We start from the raw sequence: 23143 nt of genomic DNA on the forward strand, positions 1-23143 counted from the left end.
TATTCTTGTCAAAGCACAACAGCCAGCTGGTGAAGCTCCAACGATATAAAACATTGAGTCTCTGCCTTATTTTGGAATACAACAGTTCTTAGACCAACCCTAATTCAAACCGAATTAGACCTAATTCAGAACCTACTGAATTCTGTGCATTTTAAAACATAATTATGTTGCTAATTTACAGAAGCAGTTCTATAAAAGGGTTCAACATTTCACATGCTCTGCTCAATCTCAGACACTTAACCTTATTTATCAGAACTTGATAATATACAAATGATGCAAGAAAAGGATGGACATAAACAGTTTAATCTAACCATAAAGTTACTTTTGTGTTGTTTGAGAAGACAGGATAGAGTGAAGAGTGACACAAACCAAGTAAAATCACAAAATGCCACAATAAATTGCCTATTCCATTGCTTATACTCACTAGTACAGCTGTTTTCCCTCCAAAATCGTGTCACTTCCTGGGCAGTGATGTCATTGAGGAAGTGTTTGTTAAAGGGATTTGTTAAATACTAACAGGATGCCAAGGAAATCAGCTCAAAGTTTTATGTGAAACAATTAAATGAATAAACAGCTTGAATGTTGTTTGAAAAAACAACATCATCTCAAATCAAAGTGCTTTACAATTCATTGATATGTTTACTTAATTGTGATATTGAAATAAAAAAAGAGAGTGTAATGTTTTATCCAGTATATTAATAGATTTAATGGGGGACGTGATATATTATGTGACCCTGGAATCCTTTCTGAGGAGTTTTCTGTGGATGTGTGTCTGAGAGCAGGAGGTTGTGGTGTTCCTGGCTGCAGTCGTTCATTGTTTCAGCGATTCTACTTCCTGTTGAGGCTGTGAGGGGTTCTGTCTGGCCCGACTGGCTCTGCAGTAATTGTAGGGTGTTTGGGTCTGGTTGTCTTGTGATAAAGGATCAAAGTTGACCACTGCCCAGCACTAAACTCCTGTGTTAGCAACACATGTCAACAGACGACATTTACAACCAGCGTTTCCTCCCCAGGAGGAAGTGTACACCGCTCTGCTGCCGTTACAATAGATACCGTATCTCTTTATCCGGCTGTTCAGAGCACTGCATGGTCGATGAGTTGAAGAAAAGGAAATGCCATCAATGGCTCACAAGCAATGAAAGGTAAAAAAGGAACATGTTTAATGCTTTATAGATGCATTCATTTTAAAGTGCATGTTAAAATATCAGTGGATATATGCTCAGAATGGTTTTCTATGTCTGTGCTGGTGTCATTGATTGGACAAACGCAGCACATGGCCTGTTTCCATAATGGCTCTATCCTTGTATATAATGTACTATCAGGTTTTTCCTGAATGGACTTTTTGGACAATACAGGCATGAAACCGTTTTGCTCCAAATGAAGTGGTTTTTCTAATTTATTTTCCATTTCAAAAGCTGCAACGATTTTCCTGTGACAGTTTAAAAGCATGTGAATAAGAGGGATGGGATTGGTTGTTGGTTGCTAAGCATCTAGCTGTAACATTATAACACAGCATCGATACCAAAACCTATAGAATAACCAAGACGTGTCACTCGTATAGTTTTGAGTAGGAAAAAATACAACTCTCAATATGGTCGCTCTATCCAAGGAAGCCCAATTGCTAATCTAAAGAGCCAATTGCTAATCGGTAAAGTCATCATGTCACTGCAAATGCTGTCGGAAGTTGCATCCAAAATTGCATACTTGCCAACTCTAAAGTATGTGAAAACAGTATGTGTGCAAGTAATATGTCTGAATTCACAGTATTTGAAAAACAGTAGGTGAGAAGTACCCGGATGACCTATTACTTCCGGGGTGATTCTGAAGCGTGCATACGATGGACACTTCACCATCCCATGATGCCACAGGAGAGAATTAATGAATGGGAGGGAAGCAATGCCAGAGATTGCCTTACTATAGAGAGTTGAGAGAGTCTGTATTACTTACTATCTGTCAACGTGGATCCAGTGTGCCTTAATAACCAATCACATCAGAGCCTTGATGTCATTGAATTCACTTGACATAAAAAAAGGCCTTTGGTCTCCTTTCCAATGTACTGACAAAGTGGAAGCATAAGCCATTATGCTTTTTTGGCTAAAGGTTGCAAGCATATAAATGTATAGATGCCCCATTCAACAGCTTCAAGTGGGTAGATGTGGCCGCCATCTTGGAAAGATCAACTTGACGTCATTCACCATACTTTAGGTTTTCACAGAGCGGTTGAGCTGTTCTGTGCAGGATTGTGGCAACTTTTGAAAAATTTGGTGATTACTATGGTGAATGTTGTCAAGTTGAACGTATATGTTTACAATATGGTGGACAGCTTATGTATAGCGGCCCATAGAAACAGTCGCTAATGCTAACAGTCGCTAACGAGGCATCTAAGTATATAGCCTATATATCTATGGTTGCAAGTTTGTAACAGACACTGTTTGGTCACGTGACAGTAGCAACATATCAGATGTATTACATCGGGTTTCATTCATATCACCCTCATTCAAATCAGTCATGTAGTAAATTCAAATTCAAATGTTGTACCTACTCAGACAGTACACGATTTTGGACGCACAGGTGTTTGCTATATAAACAGTCAGCGTTCTGAGACACAAGCAGGACTGTGCATGCACATTTTTTTATGTTATTTGAGCAAAAGAAAGAACATGTATGCGTTACATTTCCTTAGGGACTTCAAATATGAAATTTAATCGTAAGCTTTGCAGTTTTGGAGAATTTGCTAATTCCCCATTCAAAAATATAGGAGGTGCACTTGCATGCCCGAGAGGCATTTCATAGATGGCCGCAGAGTGACATGACTTGTCTTAAAGGGACTTTAAGATCCAAGATGTCTGTTAAAGATAGACATTTGATAGACATTTGATTGGACTGATATTTGACATCTAATAAGAAACTTTCTATAGACATATTGGAGATGAGTAAACATACATCTTGCAGATGTAAATGTAGACGTCAAATAGACATCTCTGTGATGTAAGTGTGCTATCAGGGCTAGCAGTGGATAAAAGTGGGGTTTAGAACGACCAAGTTTAGCACAGTGTGAAAAGCCGCTGTTCCACATATTATTTTAAACCTTAAAGTATGCAGTAAGTTAATATTCTACTCTAAACATTAGCAAACATTTATGTCAGTGTTAGTTTTTCAGTGCACGAGTCTTCTGAAGCGTCTCATCCTGTGTCCACAGTCGGTGGTGTGATGTGCCAGGCCTGAAGTCACAGAAAAGCTTGAATTTGTCACTGTCTTCACTCAAGCACTTGGATCTCTTCCCCCGAACCCCTCGGCCTCCTGTTCCACACCGCTTTGGCAGGAACAGATCTCCTCACAGGCCCGAAAATGCTTCATGGGAATTATGGCTGAGGCTATTACAGTTTGTTCTTCCAAATGTACTGAGGGGCTGATGGTCTGGGCAAAGTGCTCCATCTTGGATTGACGGTGCATCTGTGCTCTCAGTAACAAAATGAGAGTGAAAAGTGTTGGTCAGCACGGGTCTTCGTCCCATCTGTCCATTCCGCTGATGAAGAGAGGTGGAAAAACTGCAAAACTCTGTGGAGAATCATCATACGTATGCATGCTTTTAAAACATTAATTTCTTAGTGTCAAGTTAAAAGGGGCAGAATGTTTTTCTTTTCCTGTACTGAAATAATACAATTAAAAAACTACTGGAGGTGACTAGAGCATGTAAACTCTGGTGCTTTCTTTAAACAGTCAGTAGGGAGGCCACTAAAAAGAAAGACCTTTTCAGGATTAACGGATTCAGTGTGTTGAATATAATATGGAACATTGGGAGAAAATGAAGTGAAACCCTACTCTAAATGAGAAACTAAAACCACTGGGTTTCAGCAAGTCTTACTGAGTGAGTCATTGATTCATCCATTAAACTGATTTGTTCAAAATGGATGATTCATTCAGGAATGAAGCACAAGACTGTCCCTGCGTCCCAATGTTCATACTATCCATCCTAAACATGTGATAGAATAAGTGTGTCCCACAGCATAGTATGTTGAAAAATGTATGCCAAAAGTCCCCGGATGGTCTACTATTTACTACAGGTAAAGTGTGGATCCGTGCACATTCCAATATTGTGCATGTGTGCAAGTGTAATCTCATTCCACTGAAGCAAAACAATTATAAAAATGTCGGTCAAAAGTGACTGAAGAGGTCCAGTGGGTTAAAGGCATTTACTCAGGTTTCTGCATATCGTAAATTTAGCAAATTGTGACAAATGAAATCTACAGTGTGAAGCTGCCCACCCTAACAGTGTGAGAATGAGTTTTTCCTGCAGTATTTAATGTCGTTCAGTCCTTGACATCTCAATGGTTTTGAGCTCTTTGCTGGTAATTCCTGGAAGTTCTCCATTAAAAGCAATCAAGTGTGTGAGAGGATCTGTTTGCATGTAACTGTGGTCTACCTTATCGTTCTGCTTCAAGTGTCATAATCTTCCCCTGCAGCCTGTTTGTCCACTTCCTGTTTAGTTTAGACAAGGACACATCTTTGTAGAACTGGCATCTGGAAATTAGCAAACTGTAAATCATAAACTAATCTAACCCAAAAGCACAGAAGCTCAAGCCAAAGGAGGGATTGCTGGAAAAACTATAAAGACTTTACTTAAAACTGAGAGCATTTTCTCATTATTTACACTAACCTTTTGTTTTCCAAATCTAGGGAGTTGCTACCATTTTAAGCAGATTTTCAATGTGAAGAATTTTCCAAAATTCAGACGGCACAATTATGCCTTATTCTTAATCCCAGAATGCATTACAAGTTTGGTGAACAAATACATGCAAAAAAAAAAAAAAAAGTATAATAAATTATACTGTAAATTATAAAATATATTTATAAAAAAAAAATCGGTCATGTAAAAAGTGTCATGCACACAAATGACTCAATGATTTGCTTCCTCTCAAAAAACTAATTTTAATTAAAACAAAAATGTTGAATCATTAACAAGTTTATAAAACAGTGATTTAGTTACATAAATAAATTGATATCGGTGTATCAAATCTTAAATTCAACTTCATGAGAATGTTGACACGGGTGAAGAAAGTACAATCGTTTACCTTTCATAATAAATAAAATGAAGAAAAATTATATTTCTGTTTCTAAACGAACAAAAAAAGAAAGAGCTACAGACATACCTCTAAAGAAGGGGACACTCAACAAAAACATAGGAAAACTGCTTTTTAAAGCACAAAATACAGAACCATTCAGCTAAAATTAAAGACAGGAAAGTTGTAACCAAAGTCAGTTGGCTTTCATTTTTAACGAACAAGTTTGGTAGTTAGAACTCCAGTTTGGTTATTTTAAAGCATTAAGACAAGGCAAGAAAGAAGGCTGTTTTCGTTTCGTTGAGGAATCCTATAGGAACGACAAAAAGAATAAAATAAAAAAACATGAAAAAGCAAAGCATTTAAAAAACGTTTGAACAGTCAGACCTACACAGCAACTTTCTGTCTTGCACAAAAGTTAAGATGTCAGCAGATAGGCATGTAAATGTTATTGTGCATAAAAATGGAGCTTTGTCGTGACTTGATTATTGTGGAAAGAAACAGGAGCGTCAGGCCAATCGCTCGGCATATTTGCGTTAACATCGATACTGTTGGATCTACATTTCTAGGCGTTTTTTTGAGGCACGTGGGCCTGCGTTTCTTGCATTCCCAATTCTTAATGCTAAGGCTTGCTGCTCTGGTTCACTGGGTGTCTGTCCTAACCACTGGTGCCCTGTGCAGTTGCGTCTACGCCAACGTATCCCGGACCACTCGGATTGTGCATCGGAGGTGGCTCTGCATAAATACCCAGCACACAGGTTCACTGCCCGAATCAAGCCCCGACAGCACGGCTGTGTTCGGAATAACACGCTAGCGTACGGTTACTGCAGCTGCAGTGTGTGGTATGGATACTGTGCAATGCACTTTAAATGGGATTAAATGTGACCCTGGACCACAGAAGTGTACATACATGTCTTAAGTGTACATTTTTCTATTTTGATAGTTATACATCATCTGAAAGCTGAATAAATAAGCTTTCGATTGAGATTATATATATATATATATATATATATATATATATATATATATATATATATATATATAAGACCGTATTTGGCTGAGGTACAGCTATTTGAAAATCTGTAATCTGACGGCATAGACAAATCTAAATACCGAGAAAATAATCTTTAAAGTTTTCCAAATTAAGTTCTTAGCAATGCATGTTACTGATCAAAAATTAAGTTCTGATATATTTATGGTAGGAAATTTACAAAATATCTTCATGGAACATGATCATTACTTAATATCCTAATAATTTTTGGCATAAAAGAAAAATCGATAATTTTGACCCATACAGTGTTTTTTTTTTTGGCTATTGCAAAAAAAATATAACCCAGCGACTTAAGACTGGTTTTGTGGTCCAGGGTCACAAATGTGAAAAACACCCATATCCAAGATGAACTGAATTAAACAATGTCATGAAATCACGTGAAAGATTAATTGCGGAATAATGCCTATTGTTTCGCATACGCTAGCCTTCCATTCCGAACACAGCCTGAGGCTCGCGTTGAGTCCCTCTGATATGTTTTGTTTCAAACCAAGGTACTGCAGCTTCAAGTATTTTGCATTACATAGAATATTCTTTTTATAAATTAGTTAACGTATACATTTTTTCAATATTCAGACATATACTATCATATATACAGTACAATAAAATGCTCTCATTCTTTCATGACGATTTTTTTCTTCTTTTTTTCCTTTTTTTTTTTTCAAAGAGAATCCCTGAGATGTATGTCGACAGTCGCTAAGTTTCCACAAGCGCAAGCACAATGGGGTTGAAGACTGTGTGTGTGTGTGTGTGCGCGCGCGAGACATGCTTTTGGACGAAACAGCACTGCAAAGCCACGCAATTAGCCTGGTGAACTGAAAAGGAAACTCAAAAAAATGGAGACGTGTTTTTGTTTTTCTCGTTTCTAACACTTCTTTAGTACACTGGTAACGTGTGACTGGTTCAGGAAGGAGTAAAGCTGAAGCCGTACGAGGTACTTGTCACTTAGGATGGAGGTGTTGTTTGGTTTAAAGCCATATTTCTTTTTCACTTTGAGGCTGTGAATGTTTAACAGAGAGATCTGGAGTGCTGTGTGGACTTTTCGCCACTGGACAACATATACTCAGTGTAAACCGAAACATCGTGACATACTCTCACACGCTTTCACACAAATAAAGGGGAAACGCACAAACTTCCACAACATGACAACGTTCCACTTTTTTTTACGTTTTTTTTTTTTTTTTACGCAAACGTAAGTCTATACACATAATACCGGTGTGGTTTGTATTGTTTTTGTCGTTTCTTTTTTGACTTAAAAAGCATAGAAAGGCAGACTAACCGAAGCGCTCGCGCACGAGCATCATGAGTTTCTTTTTGCCTTTGTATATCTGTTTCAGGTTGTCTATGAACTGTGTGAACTGAATGTGTCCGTCGTGCGCCATGAGGAAAGTCTCTCTGGCTTTGCTGAGGAACTCGATGAACTCGCTGTAGTGCCGTGGGCTGATGTGCGTAAGCCGTGAGTGCGTTGTGTTGATGTAGGCCCCAATTGTAGCGTCCAAGAGCTGTCTTAGTGGGGCTTTGTCCAATGACATCAACTTCCCAGAGTTCCTGCGGCTGTGCAGGGCCACCATGCCGGGCGTGGTCAGCGTGCAACGCCGCAATATGTCCGACAGCACGGTGGCGCACTTAACACTCTTCACCACTAGTGGGATGATGGCAGCCAGCTCGTTCTTTCCCAGCGAGTGGCTGAGCGCACAAGCCCAAAGCACGTCGTTGATTGCAGGATGCGTGTCCTGGTTGTAGCTCAGGTTCAAATGCACCATCGCGAGCGTAGCTAGTTTGTAAGCGCGCATCGGGTAGCCGCGATGCTCCATGTAGCGCGCAATGGTGAACAGTTGCGTATAGCTCATGCCCGTGGTGGCTGCGTCCAGCACGATCTGGTAGGCCGTCTCGAAGGCGATGTGGTCCTTCTCGCAGAGTGTGAGGGCTGACAGCGCGCAGTTCTGAGGGTCCTTCATGGCGCACTGCAGGGCTAACGTCCGCGCGCTGCTTGCCAGGTTCTCCTGCTGATGGCAGTCCAGATGCAGCCGGACGATGGTGCTGTTGGACATGACCGTGGTGGCCACGATGCTTGTGGCTTCGGTGGGCGTGAAGAGGGTGAACCAGCTCTGCATGATGCTGTCCAGTGCGTAGACCCCTGCAGACACACGAGGAAGTAGATTATCACTCAACTTCCACAAAACAAATCTGTCCCCATTTACTGTCTTTATACATGTTCGAACTGTGCTCAATTTGTCAGAACACATCAGTTTCATCGAAAAGTCATAAATTATATTTTTATACACAAAATCTCATACTAATTAATTTGCCATTTCTAAATGATTTTGATTCATTTAAATAACGACAATTTAAATATATAGTTTAATTTAACTGGCAGTATATAAATGATAGTAATAAAGAAATGTAAGTATTTTTTATAAATTATATTATTTTTTACATTATTTTAGATTTTTAATGTATATATTTGACTTTTAAATACATTTTAGAATGTGTCTTATTAATATTAAATTAAATTAATATTAATGCGTTCATAATGATTTTAATGATTCATTTTTTATTATAATTTTTGCAGTGGCTGTGGAACAATTATTATTTCATGGTTTAATTTAAGTAATTAAATTATATATATATATATATATATATATATATATATATATATATATATATATATATATATTTTTTACAATTAATATACTGAATAACTATTGAACATTGTTTTTTAAATCAAAAGGCAACTGCTGCAATTTGGTAAAATAAATAAATCACTAATGGCATATATTATGGATATTTTACTTTGTTTTACTACCATATCATGGTAAAATCACTAAGTTGCAGTCTTGATTAGCTGCTTTTTTATAACTAGCCAAAACCACACAATAGTGATCGTTGAAGGCTAAAACTTACAAACTTATTAATACACTGAATTATTTATTGTACAGTCATTTTTAGTTTAAATTTCAATTGCTGCAATTTTATTTAAGCAGCAAGTCACTCATGGCTGTTTATTAGGTTATTCAACCCAGCTTGGCTACCATACCATGGTAAAATCATTGTAACAGCCTCGATTGCCTAAATGAGTTTTTGTAACTAGCGTCCGGTCTAATCTGGTAACAGTAAAAGCTGAAGGCTCAAACTTACCAACTTCTGTGGCACATGTGACTAGCCATCGTACCATCTCTCGCCGCCGCCAGTTCAGCGTTGAAAGCGTCATACGCATTACCTGTGATTTATTCGAAAAGAAAACATAAGGAAATGAGCAAAAACAGGTAAAGTTGAGATCACAGTGTGCTGATGGATGAAGAGGTGGATGAATACCTGAAGACCCAGCTCCAGGGAGACCTTCAGCAGAGTGATGTCCGGCAGACTGTCCATGAGCGTCGCTATCTTAAAGGCATCCTGCGCCAGTTTGAAGATATGAGACGAGGAGTGAATGTTCTTCTGTATGGACTCTAATACTGTCTCTAACTTTCGAGCATCACCTGCAAACAACACCGAATAATAATGCATGTTAAGATGTAAGAATGTTCTGTATGAATGTTTTCCAGACAGTAAAGCCATCAAAACTATGAAATATAACACACAGAAGTATGCAAATTATGCACTGACCAAAAAAAAAAAATTCTAATATATACATAATTTATGTATTTAATATATGTATTACATATGTATGTGTTTATGTATATAAGAATGCACCCCGAGCTTAAACAAATCGCGATGCAGTTGGGGGTGGGAGGGTTTATATGAATATCTCTCTGAGGGGAACTGACGGTCTTTAGAAAAGTTTAGATGGTATTTAAATTTTACCTCTGTATAATACATTTTTTTGTGTTCATTAGAGCAGTGCTGCTATATTTACAGCAGTAACCAAGGAAATGCTGTTCCAGAAGCGCCATCTGCTGTCAGAGAGTGAATTAGCATTCTCTAAGCCCATCTGCTGTTTTTGTTTTGTGCAGAACCAGATATTTTATGTAGTATAGTTTCACAAAGCTAAGGTCAGACCATTCTGTTCTTGCTTCAAATTTCAAAATTAGATGAACAAGATTAGATTAAAAAATTGCTCGTGCTGCATTTATTCAGCATCTTTGTTTGGATCGTGATTAAAATGCAGTGGTTGCCTCTAATTTTAAATGGAAAAAGAGCCCAGACAAAGCCTTAGTTTGCTTGTATGAATATATTTCTTTTATTTGTATTATTTTATTTTATTTAGAATTTCAATCTAGTTTTGTTATTTGACATATTTGAGTTTCACAAAAAAGTGCAGCAATTTAAAAACACAATTTGTCTTAAATCTCATTTTGTTATATGTAAAATATACTAATATATATAAATTGTTTATAAATAATATTTATGCATTCATGATTAAACATTGCTGTCAATATATTAATAATTGAATGAACATTAAGTTCATGAAATGATGGATCACAAAAGTGATGGAAATTGACATGACTGGCCATTTTTGTAAACCCTGCAAACAGTCACCAGTGACCTTGGAGAAACATCAAACACTCAGAAACCCTTTCACCCCGTCTACAGCACTGCATCACACACACACACACACAGCTGCATAATGAGCCGTGAGTCAGCACTAGCGCCAGACGCCCAACGTGAAACAAGACGCTGAGAAAACCTTCAAACGCTCAGTTCTGGGACAGGATTTCTATTTATCGCCAGCATGTTGATTTCCTCTGATTTCAGCTTCTCTGCACTGCGGTGCGATTAGATCTTAAAAATAGTGCTTCGAATTTGCAACTTCTCCAAGGGTGTTGTTTCTCCAAACCGAGGAGACGAATGCAGGTTTGATTTTCCTGTCGGGGCTCGTTGTTTTGCAGTCTGCTAGCGGAAATGTGGTACACAGGCCTGCCATTAAAGCAAACATTGCTGTTGTCACAGTAATAGCGGCCTGCGTGTGAGTGATGGACGCGCTGGCGAATGCGACGCTCTAACCTTTGGCTGCAGTGAGCATGGTGGAGGCCAGCTCGCACTGCTGGGACTCGATGTGGCTGAGGGTGAACCATCGTGGGTAACGATTGGGGACGACTGATACTATATGGTGAGGCCGGGACATGTCGCCCGAAGGAGCTGTGGATTCCAACACTGGTAACCTGCAGACAAAAAGAAAAAAAGACATACAGATCAACACCAGCGTTATTTTCCAAGTACAGTCAATCATCAATAAAACACAACAGTGGTATAAATACATGTTGCATCTTTAGCCTAAAACTCTATTTTTCAGGCTTTTCCAACTAATGTGCATTCACAGACCGTACAACAAAATAAATAAATCTCAGGTATAGATTCATTCAAATATTTGTTAATCAGCTTAAACTAATCATTACATGTAGACAATATTAAATATTATATTTTATATATATAATATCTGTAAAGTTTCCATTTCCATTCATGTTTACAATTTTGTGCATACCAGGGTAATTATGAACATAAAATGATCCAGCCATGGCTTCCTGTTTCACAGTAATATAAATAGGAGGGTAAACAAAGGCCAAATTCCCTTAAATCATCCATCACAATTAGAAAAACCAAAGAATGTATTTCTGATCTGCAGCAAAACATAATTTAGCTTCACAAATTAGAAAGTGACTTTAAGAAAAGAGCTAGAGCAGTGAAAATTCCCGTTTCCGACATCAGGGCAATAATTAAGAATTTCCAATCAACAGAAGATGTTACGAATCTGCCTTTCAGAGGACATGTGTGTCTATATCGTCCTAACTCTCCAAGGACCACAGCTGGAGAATTGCGGAAAATAACCAGAAAACCTGAACAAGAAAAAAAAAGAAAAAAAAAAAAAATCAAACAGCACCTAACCTACATGTTGTTTGGGAGGGCTTAAAGAAAAGAAACAAATCAAGAAAAGAAAACGCTCTTATCCAAAAACAATCCCAGCATACTCTGTTTTTCAGACATGACTGGAACTTCTGTGGTCAGATCTGAAAATGTATGGTATGATCTAAAAAATTAGCTTTTTAGCAACAAACACTCAAGATGGATTTGGTGAACACAGGGTTAAAAAGTACCCCATGTGTACAATGAAATAAACTGCTTTATTTTTGATGTTGTGGGCCTATATTTCTGCTGGAGGTCCTGGACATCTTGTTTAGACACATGGCATCTTTGATTCCTGGATGAAGGAATGTTCTCTGATCTCCTGTGAGGTGTTCTCTAACCTCATCAGGCATTATAGGAGAACATTAAATCTGTTAAACTGGCAAATGGAGGTTTCAAAGTATTAAATAAAAGGGTGCCATTGATTGTATCCAATGTGTATTATGAGAAACCATGTCATAATGATATTTCCCTCCATTTAAAAATTGTATTCTCCAATGAAAGGATAGATTTATGTGATTTTGTTTTTATAAAGATCAAAATGGTTAATGATGGAGATTTATTTTCACAAGATAATACTGAATATTTCACCTGCTCTAGAAGCACAGCAGTAGTTTCCTCTGGGAAAGGACAGCGTGTTCTTCTCAAGCAGAGGTTTTGCTGTATTGTTTTAGCCAGCTAACATGAGCCTGGAGGCGGCCCGTGGCCTTTACACACTCCATTACTGACCATCCTGTTTGTCTGGACACTTACTGCACTTCTGAAATACTACAACGAGGCCAACAGGCGCATCCGACTGGATTCGACCATATATTAACCATGAATGATCTTCAGAGATCTTTCATACTCCAAATAGGAGTGCATTTTTGCTGTGCACTTACAGAATGGACATCCTCATTATGCACAGATGTCGAATATGACCTTGTAAATTGGCTGTTAGTTGCATGCTGGGGATCTTTGATGGGTTGCTGAGGCTACCCTGACTTTCTGATCATATGCTACTAAGAGTCATCTATCTGATCATGCATATTCATGTCAGAGCGGAATTTTGTCCTTTGCCTCCAGTGCAGTAGAAATAAGTCCAAGCATCATGTCCTGGCATGGAGCTAATTACCAAGCCATCTAACAAAGGGAATTGTATTAGGAGGAGATCAGCCCTCGTCTGAGCCTAAGCCATGGAGAGCAGTTATTTGGAGACCACGGTCTTTTTATAGAGAAAGTCAATACTGAGCCCGAAGCTCCTGCGCTGGTTAAATTTACGAGGATTTTTGTTTGATACCATCGAGTTTATCCCCCCAGTAAACACAATCCAATCAAGATATAATACAATTCCAGACAGATTTGGTAACAGGGTTTTTTGTTTGTGTGTGTGTGAATCTAGGTTGGTCAAAAAAGGAAAATTAATAAAACATATGAGAGGAAATCCATGACAAGATGTCGATATAAATCTGTTGGACTGGCCTGAAGTTGAAAATCTTGCCAGAAACAGCCATAAAGCAACATATGATCAAAGATAACACTGATATAGTCACATCAAAATCTCCTGAGCCCACTGTGCTTAACTGCATTTAAACATCAATGCGATTGCATTGTGCAGCATTTTCACTTCCAGTGTGGATGGACAAATCATTGCATCACACCTACATATGACACAGTTTAAGAATTTCTGTTGCACATCGGCACTCTTTAATAAAACACGAGCAAAACAGAATTTCAGTGTAAATCATTCATAAAACATTCTTGCATAAATGTTCACAGGAGTTTCCATCAATAGATTTTTTTTTTAATTCGCTGAGATGACTGGCTACTATTACCTTTCACTTGCATTTCTATTTTTGCACCAATTTTCCTGAAATTGACAATTTTGTTTGCTTGAACACATGGGATGGAATATTTGCTCAAGATCACAATTTTGCACATACATTAAATATGCAACCTGGATGGAAACATCCATATTTATGTATATAAGAACAAGCAGAACTCATTTCTGTGTTGATTTGTAAAGCTAAACATATTGTTGCTTTGAAATGGGTGTCTTCGATTTTGCGCATATATTAAATTTGCAACTTGAATGGAGACATACATATGGAAGTGGATGAGAAAATTTACATAAGAACAAGCAGAACTGATTTCAGTGTTAATAATTCATAAAACGAATCGCAAATTGTTGCTTCGAAATGAAAACACCAATTTACACACGATTCCAATTTTGCAACTTGGAAACATCTCTACTTAGGTGAATGCAACAATTTAACAGAACTGATTTCTGTGTTAGTTCGTAAAACTAAACACATTGTTGCTTTTAAACGAACATATAAATTTACATTATCCAATTTTTAACATAAGAACAAGTAGAACTGATTTTGGTGTTAATAATTTGTAAAACGAAGCATAAGTTGTTGCTTTGAAACAAATGTGTCAATTTACGCAAGAATAGTAGAATAGTAGTTTCATGAATTTTATGTTGTGTGTGTGTATATGCTGACAAAGACTTAATTTAAATATTCAAAATATGTATTAAACAGGTTTTGTAAAGGCTCATGAATAACTGCTGCTGTTAATGTAAAACTGATGCCAACACACACATGGGGTTTGTACACAAACGGCCACAAACGCACACAGGGAGTTGAGGGGGGTGTGTGGGGTGAAAGGAGTGCTCTGCCTTACCTCTGCAGCCCAAATTAGACTCAACGACACATTTATTATTCACACTTTTTCAAAAACTCATTTTCAGTGGCCATGAATTATTTAGCAGTTTTCAAAGCAAAAGGCGCCTTTTGATTAAACTGTGCCCCAGATAACCTCACGCCCTACACACACACACACACACACACACACACACATCTGAGAAGCAGCGAAGACATAACCGTGCCTTCTCAGAGTGAGTGAAGACGGTAAAAACAAGATCCGCGAGGGGAAACTAAGCCACAGCCGTGGGTGTGTTCAATACTGTAGGTGGACGTGACAGTTTTGGCAGCAGAGTGTCGCCCGTGTGGCCTGTGGAAACTCACCGCATTGCTCTCAGTGCAATTTTGTACGCCAGTTCGGCATCGTGAGGTAGGAGGCATGTGAAGAGATACTTGGCATACGTGTGCATCGGAACGCTCTCTCTATAGATGAGCTCTCCCAAACCACTGTAGGGCCCACCTGCAAGACAAAAACAGCTGTTCAGATACACAAAAACATCCAGGAACAAAATCCCAGTTACAATTTTTGTTAGCCAATTTTTATATTTACTTAATGTCTCCCCTGATATTTGAACCCTATAAAGCCTACTATAATGAATATTTAATACACATATATACAGATTTCTTTATGTGTATATTTAAATATACATAAAACGCAAGACATCTAAATGATCAACATGATCAAACTTCACTTAAAAACATGCCTTCTGTCATCTGATTGAAGTAAAAGGCTTTTAACAACTGCACCAAGTTCCAAACTTTTGCTCAGCTGGGCCTTTTTAATACAACTGAGGGGTTTTTTTGTTCCACTTTTGAGCTCCAATTTTTCACGATATCATGAAATCATGTCTGATTCTCAAATATGACACATCACAGATGCTTTAGATGTTTTTTAAAGGTTCAATAAACCATTGCATTTCAAATTTCAGCATTGCATTATTTTTCTATTATTTAATGTTTGCAGATTTAAGTTAATGACAAATTTAACATTCACATGTATTTGGTTCTTCAGTGTAGTCCTATGACATGAAAGTAGAGATTTGTTTTCCATTATGATTTAAATTACAGATTTATTTTAAGTTTATATTTTTATAACTGTAATTAAATATTAGCTTTGCATCAACTCATCAGTTTGGGAAACACCGATTTAAATGAACACAGTAATTTTAATTTATATGCACTTCTCAATTTATTAAGGTGTAAAACTTCTGTGGAATGTTTAAAACACATACAGACACATAAGATGTAGATAAAACCTAGAAAAAGTTATTTTGAACATTTTATTAGTTATTTCCATTCACCAATATTAACAGCAAGTCTGAAAATGCAAAAGTGTGAACAACTGACTTGAAGAAAGCTGTCGTACAACTTCAGAAGATACAGCACATGTCCTCCTGAAGGTGTGAGATGTGGTTAGAAATGATCATGTTTGTAGGTACAAACAGGGTGTAAGAGTGTGAGAAAGAAACACCTGCATGACACTTCAAAACTACGAAGTACTGTGGTGCTACCATGCTACCATAACTTTAACGGTGTTTGCATTCTACTTCAAATACTACTATGGTATTGTAAGCGTTTCTTTCCAACATAATAGTTTGTGCATACTGTAGGTCAAGAGTGAACACAGATAATATCTTCTCTGAAAAGCAACAAGTAACATTATCCATTTTCAGGTGAAATGCACAAAAAGCGAGTGCTGCATCGTGGGTAATCTGCTCACAGATCGTTTTATTAGACCCTCCCCCTCCTCATCCTCAAACCAGTTGAAAACCACACGCCCACTTTCAAGCATGTATGCTTTTTCACACTTGCCTACAATATCAACTGCAATGCTAGAAGCCATATGTGAGAGCTTAGCTTTCCCTGTCATTATATTATATTCATCTGAGAGGGCAGCGACCACAAGCCACTTCACAAATACACATGGCACTGGACATACAAACAGACACCAACAAACTAGCCAAAATAAACATTCATGAGAGGCATACATGCTGCCTGCACAGGCCGCTACCTAGGCAGCATCTGAACCAAAATAAAACCTCAAATGTGATGCTCTACATAGAGACTCACAAATAATGCTCCTCATGTAAAGCTCATGAGACTTCACTAGTTAGCATATTGCTAAGCTAACTCTAAGAATAAAAACAAATTACACACAAACATTTTATAAAATTATATATATTAGTATAACTAAATATTGATGTATTTATCTCGACTAAGTAACCATCAATGATTCATGATCTCCACAAAGCTTGTTGCAAAGCATTTTGGGATTGCCGTATTTGCAGAGCATGATCATGCTGCCTCTTGTTTTGGTTAAATTATAAACACAGCACTGCATGTATACTTCAATCACAGAAAATGCATTCCCAAAATGCCTTTGGACAAGCTTGGAGGAAAAAATAAAATACAGGACATGTTCTGCCATTTTGCACATTGAAAATCTTCCCATATAGGCTAGTATACGTAGAGTGTTTGGTCAAACTCTGTTCAACTGAACTTTATCTGCTTATGTAGCCAGCTGACAGCAAGGCAGATCACTTGGGCTTGGAACAGAGCTACAGTCACTTCTTCCCGAATACACTAAGTGAAAACACACACACACACACACACACACACACACACAACAGCTGAGCATGCTAACTCTATTACAGCTTGTGCTGGAAGGGGGTGATGTGCTATGGATGTCTCTCAGTGTGAGAATGCTCTTGTTTTGATAGATTTTCACATTTGGTCCCTTAAACCCTGTAGCCAGTAGAATGCACGCCTTCTTGTTTATTGTGCCCCCGTCACGCTTTTGGCATACGCTGGGTGGAGGGATCCACACAGCGGGGCCAGTTTATCAGTTCTCTTCATTCTTTCAAAACAACCCAGTGGCGTTCAGAGGCGGCTCTGGTGGCAAAGACTGTTTCGTTTTACTCCCAACACCAGCCGCGAGTGAAACAAACAGCCTCGTCCACCACTGAGCGTCTTTACACATGCTGAACACCGCTCTGAGGGAAATGCAACTTAATGGAGTCTGAAACTTTGTTAAAAGAGGAAAACGACTAGGTTTTCTGAAAAAAAAACAAGAATGGTTCTTGACCCTGTAAAACATACCACCATGATGTTGAAGTTAATTTCGCAGCTAATATACTGCTTAAGGTTCTGAATGGTTTCTACAAAATTGCTATGCAGTTCTAGGTGGTTAAGAGTCAGTTGCTAAGGTATTCTTATGGTGCTTTTCCACTGCGTGGTACGGCTCAGTACGACACAGCATGGCTTGGCTCGGCACGTTTTGAGTTTCCACTGCAGTTTAGTATTGCTTTAGAGTGGGTGGGATTTTTCACATATCATTATAGTTGCGCCACCTCTACTGCCACAACTCCTAAAAACAAATTTTTCATTCCGTGTCGCTCGATTAAGCTCTCGCTGAATCCGCTCCTTGGCTATCAATTTTTTTGGTTGTTAAAAAAGGTCAACTCTTTCAAAACAGTTGCGTTCGATCTTTCGCTGGTTGTGCTGATTTAAATTAGCAGTTCTATTGTGTTTGTGATGCAAGTTTAGTGATGTATGTAGTGATGATTCTCTCCGGTCAATCCGTGAACAAAAGAATTTACACATCACATTTTGGTAATGGTACCGTACCCAGTGGAAAACCCCCCAAAAGTGAACTGTACTGAGCCGTACCATGTAGTGGAAAAGCACCATTAGTGATACTAGGGCCTTGCAAAGTAAGCAACCATCTAACAAGGCCCAACCTTTGCATCTGACCATCATCCACCCAAAACACCCAACCAATGCCCTAGAAATTATTCAAAAACATTACAAATGGATTTTTATATTGGGAATGTTGCTAAGATAACTTCAACATCATGGTGGTGAATTTTGCAGGGAAAGCATCCATGATGTTGTGATCCCTAGAAAGATTAGCTTAGCAACATGCTAACTTTCTCTAGTAAAAATGTAATTTGATTTTACTTTGTATTTTTCATGCTTATACAGTAGCACCAACTGAACCAGCTAATCAAGGTTTTCAAGAGTACTAGGAATTTTCAGTCACAGTGTGTTGAAGCAGTTTGTAGCTAAACTATGCAAGAAGGCAGCCCTCCGAGAGCAGAATTGGACACCCTTGGTATACAGTGCATGCTATTCTAGAGCAGATATTTAAAGACATGCTTCAGAAACTATTTGGCTAGATATTAAGCTGACGCATAAGGAAATCAGATGCACCTATTCCAGAATTGCTGGCCATGTCCAAATTGCTACCCCAGGCTCTTGCTTTCAGCCTCAGTTAATGAAAAACAAAAAGCATTGCTGTCATTCTCTCGCACTGCATACGTGCAAAATCGCCAAGACTTACCCTCTAACAGGAAGACGGCTTGCTTGCGGAAGATCTTGACCAGGGTGTCATCCAGGTCAACTTCCTGCAGCTTGGCGATCAGGTGCTCCTCGTTGCGGCACACCTTCTCTTGGGCGTAAAGTCCATCGGGCATGATTCTCTGCTGACCCAGTCCCATCAGGGCCGTTTCCACCGCCAGGGCCAAATATGATTCACCCTCCTCCAGGAAGCGGCGCGTGGATGGAAACAAGTGCAGCTCGCTGTGCTTGCTCGAGCTCATTTTGCTGGCTGCAGAAGGCAAGAAAAAGAAAGTGCATAAGAAACTAGGAGGTGGTGACACCTCCAGAGTTAACCACTGTAGTGCGACCTCCCTCCCAGGCACTGGTTCTTAGACAGGTATTGTTGTATAATGAGGCACAAGAGAGGAACTGTGCCTGGACTCTGCCTGGTCTAATGAAGCAGCTCAGCCTGATAGGGCATCAGGCAAGGCATGCTCAATTAGGCTCCTCAGTGACTGAGGTAATACACTGTACCCTGGACTTACAAATGGATTGGATGGTTCATGCATCACATTCATTCTGTGCAAAATGCTATTGGATATGACGAGGCCCAGGCTGTATTTAGAAACCAGGAGAGCGCAAGAAAGACAGGCTGAGGCCCTGCTCTTAACTCTTCACTGATCTCCAGCTATATGGCCTCCGACATGCAGCTCTGAGCCTCGCAAGCCTTCCTACCAACTCTGCATCAAATCCAGCTTTTAAATTGGCTGCACTGGAGTCGATTGGAAAGGCTGGTTTTTGTGCTGAGGATTAGCCCCTTAACCAATCAAAAGGCTACAATTAGTGCAGAGGGATCAACATCACAGCCAATTAAAAGACTGAAAATGGTATAAGGATTGATGCCTCAACCAGTCTTTCGGTTGGCTGTGATTTACTTGAACCAATTCGTTTAACTGGCTGAGAGGTTGATCCCTCAGCACCAAATCCAGCCTTATAATAGGCTCAGAAGTCGATCCTTCGATCCAATCTTCTTACTGGTTGTGAGGAACAAAACCTTTTTCATGCAATTAAAAAGCTGGATTTGGTGCTGAGGAGGCAGCCCATCAGGACCAAACTGAGCCTTTTGATTAGCACCAAATTCAACCTTTTAATTTGATAAGAGGTCAATCCCTTAGGACCAAATAGAGCTTTTTAATCGGTTGGACAGGAGTTGATTGAAAAGGGTGGACTTTTTGCTGAGGATTGGCCATTCACCCAATCAAAATGCTGTTTTTAGAGCCAAGGGAATGACCTCTCAGCCAATTAAAAGGCTGGATATGTTGCTATGCATCGACTCCTAGACCAGTCTTTTGATTGGCTGTGATTTACTTTACATCAATTCCTTTAAATAGCTGAGAGGTTGACCCCTCAGCACAAGTCCAGTCATTTTATTAGCTGTGAGAAACCAATCCTTTACAGCCAATCAAAAGGCTGGATTTGGTGTTAGGGAGTCAGTCCCTTGGATCCAAATCCAAACTTATCCCTCATACTTTGATTGACTGTAAGCAACTGAACCTAAGAACCAAATCTACACATCTGGTTGGCTGGGCATCATCAATCCCCCAGCACTAATTCTAGGCTTTTAATTTGCCCTAATGAGCTATCCCAGAGGTTTCTAAAGCTGAGTTTCCAACAAGCAAATACAAGGCCAAAATTTGGTGCAATTTGCATGAAGGCCTAAAGATATGCTTAGTTTAAAACGAAAGGACTTTTGCGCAAACCCCTCTCTTAAAACCTTGAGAAAACAGCAAATGGGCCATGTATTAAAAAACATCAATTAAAAACATCAACTTAATTTGTGTTCTGAAGATAAACAAAGGCCTTATGGATTACTTAAGATGACATATAGGTGCGTAATTAATGACAGAATTATGATTTTTGGGTGAGCTATCCCTTTTAACAGCAAAGTGAATCCAGAGCTCTCTGTCCTCAGTTAGACATTAATACCACTGGCGACTCATTTGAGGCTAATAATGAGAAGCATCATAATGTTTTAATGATGCCTCTTTGGACCTGTGCGGCTGGCTCCGGGAGGATTAAACGCCCCAATCAAAAAGGATCACAAAGAGGGAAGCTCGAGGCTTCACACCTTTTATTCTGCACACCATCAACCAAATCTTTTTCTTACTCCTTCCCTAATAAACTCAAAGTTCAGAGCCAACCACAGCGAGAGAGATATAAAAGCCAGTGCTTTGGCTTAAGGAGTGCCTTGTCTACTCTTGGACTGACTGAATCTAAAGGTAGCCCTAGACAGCAAGCTGGGAGGTTAAGAGGGCTACATTGGGCAAAGTTCAGGCAAAGTTACAGCCCCTACATAATCCACAGATCCGGTATCATGCAAAATCCTATCCTCATCAAAATCCCTTTTGGACCAAGACTCCTAATCAGGTATAAATTTGTTAAAGGAGCTGAATGTAGGATTGACACCGAGTGGTTGAACTAGGTATTGCATTCCAAATTAAAAATATTGGAGATTTTTGTTTTTGTTTTTTGTTTTTCACCCGATCCTCCTCAGACTTAACGCACATGCAGGTTGCCAGATTGACGACACCAACACTTTAATTTTCCAGCTTCCATGACTGAAATTAAATATGTTGTGTTTCCCGCCAACTGGCAACCCGCGGTGCTGAAATACAATTGGATAAACTGACAGTGGGCGGCTTTCACAAACCAAAATAGAGACATTTTCGGCCTGGAATGCACATTTTCAAACGAGAATAACTGACTGTAGCATTTTTTTTTTTCAGATAAACAAATGTTAACTTAGCATATTTCTTAAATATCTGCAAACATATTACATTTTTATGCTTTAGTAAAGTCAAAAACTTGCACTTAGCACCTGTTAGGGGTTCTAGTGTGGATAGAACTTTGCACATACTCTAGACTAGTGGCTCAACGGTCTCCATCTCGAGTGGGCTTGCTCTAGACGGGTGAACACACCTACCCTTACTTGTGCCAATCAGAATGGGCATGAACCCAAAAGCAACAATGATGTTTAATTGCAGCACCGTGTTCTCTGATTGTGATACAGTCATCTCTCCAATCAAAGCTCATGAATAAGAGATGGGAACTGAAAACATTAAAATTAAAAGTGCATTAAAAATGCAGAAGGGAAGAATAGACCTTTAGGCTCAGATAAAAGAGACTTATGCTTTACTCTTAATATATACCATATCTTTTTAATCAGAGTCTAAAGTAGTAGCATACGTGAGGTTAATTTGAGAGAGGGCTGATCGGTTCTACTGCAGTGGTCTAAAACGTTGAAAACTCTTGTTGCAAATGGATGTCGTCGATACAGCAAAAACTCTATGTCTATGGTTTACAGACTGACTTTTCCTAAGTGGAGCACATGGCACATGAAATATGCTGTATATATATATATATATGTTTACATTAACAGTTTTAACTATAAATATTACAAAAGATGCTTAAGACGCCTAACGCTTTAACAAGGTGTTAATAAGACTTGACAGTTTTAGATAATTCATAAAAACACTCTGTAAATAACATGATTCATGCTGCGGCATCTCATGTCTATGTACCTGAGAAATCTAGGAACCCTCCCTGCAAAAGGTCTTCATCCCCACGGCCCGTTTCCATCAGCGTGCTGAAGAGCGTTCCAATGGGGTCCAAAGGGTGGCCCACCCATCCCTCTGGATTAGTGATGGAGGTCACCCCTTTATGAAGCAGATCTAGAAAGAGATAAAATTGTTTGTTTTGGATGGTAAAAAGGGTGGGTCATTATTAATAAGTCATAATCTGGTTATTATTGAGTATTATTGAGTCATTAGTTTCACGTGAACCCCAGAATGCATCATGAAGAACTGTAATTCAAGATGAATCGAGAGAAATTATAAATATTTAGTTAAAGAAACAAATACATAACAGTGATAAAAATAGCACACAACCTACCGAGAGACAAAATCATATCTAGAGTCTGACAGTGTGTGGCGAACAATGGAAGACTGTGATTTCCTACAGCATTTGTCGCTTGTGCAAATCACTGCACTGGTGTTTTACATAAAGCCCAGAACCGGGCCACAGAGCTGCCTCATTTGAATAATATGAATTATGCGTGGGCACTTTCACCACAACAAGCAGTCATTTGCATTTAAATGCAATTGACCTGAGCCCTGCTGGGCATGAGTGGA

At 38.9% G+C, this 23143-nt stretch overlaps 1 protein-coding gene across 1 annotated transcript in view; it reads right to left on the minus strand.

The window, feature by feature from the left end:
* Positions 1-6636: 6636 nt before the first annotated feature.
* The window catches only part of LOC128020814 (zinc finger SWIM domain-containing protein 6), a 67842-nt gene continuing 51335 nt past the window's right edge, over positions 6637-23143 (minus strand). Inside the window, exons 8-14 of the mRNA XM_052607554.1 lie at positions 22535-22684; positions 18976-19242; positions 14958-15093; positions 11050-11207; positions 9421-9584; positions 9244-9325; positions 6637-8242 (exon numbers count right to left, since the gene is read on the minus strand). Of these exons, the coding sequence (XP_052463514.1) occupies positions 7380-8242; positions 9244-9325; positions 9421-9584; positions 11050-11207; positions 14958-15093; positions 18976-19242; positions 22535-22684 (1820 nt within the window). The 3' untranslated portion in view covers positions 6637-7379. The remainder of the gene's footprint in view (positions 8243-9243; positions 9326-9420; positions 9585-11049; positions 11208-14957; positions 15094-18975; positions 19243-22534; positions 22685-23143) is intronic.

The sequence above is a fragment of the Carassius gibelio genome, chromosome A10 (assembly GCF_023724105.1).
Source record: "Carassius gibelio isolate Cgi1373 ecotype wild population from Czech Republic chromosome A10, carGib1.2-hapl.c, whole genome shotgun sequence".
NCBI lineage: Eukaryota > Metazoa > Chordata > Actinopteri > Cypriniformes > Cyprinidae > Carassius > Carassius gibelio.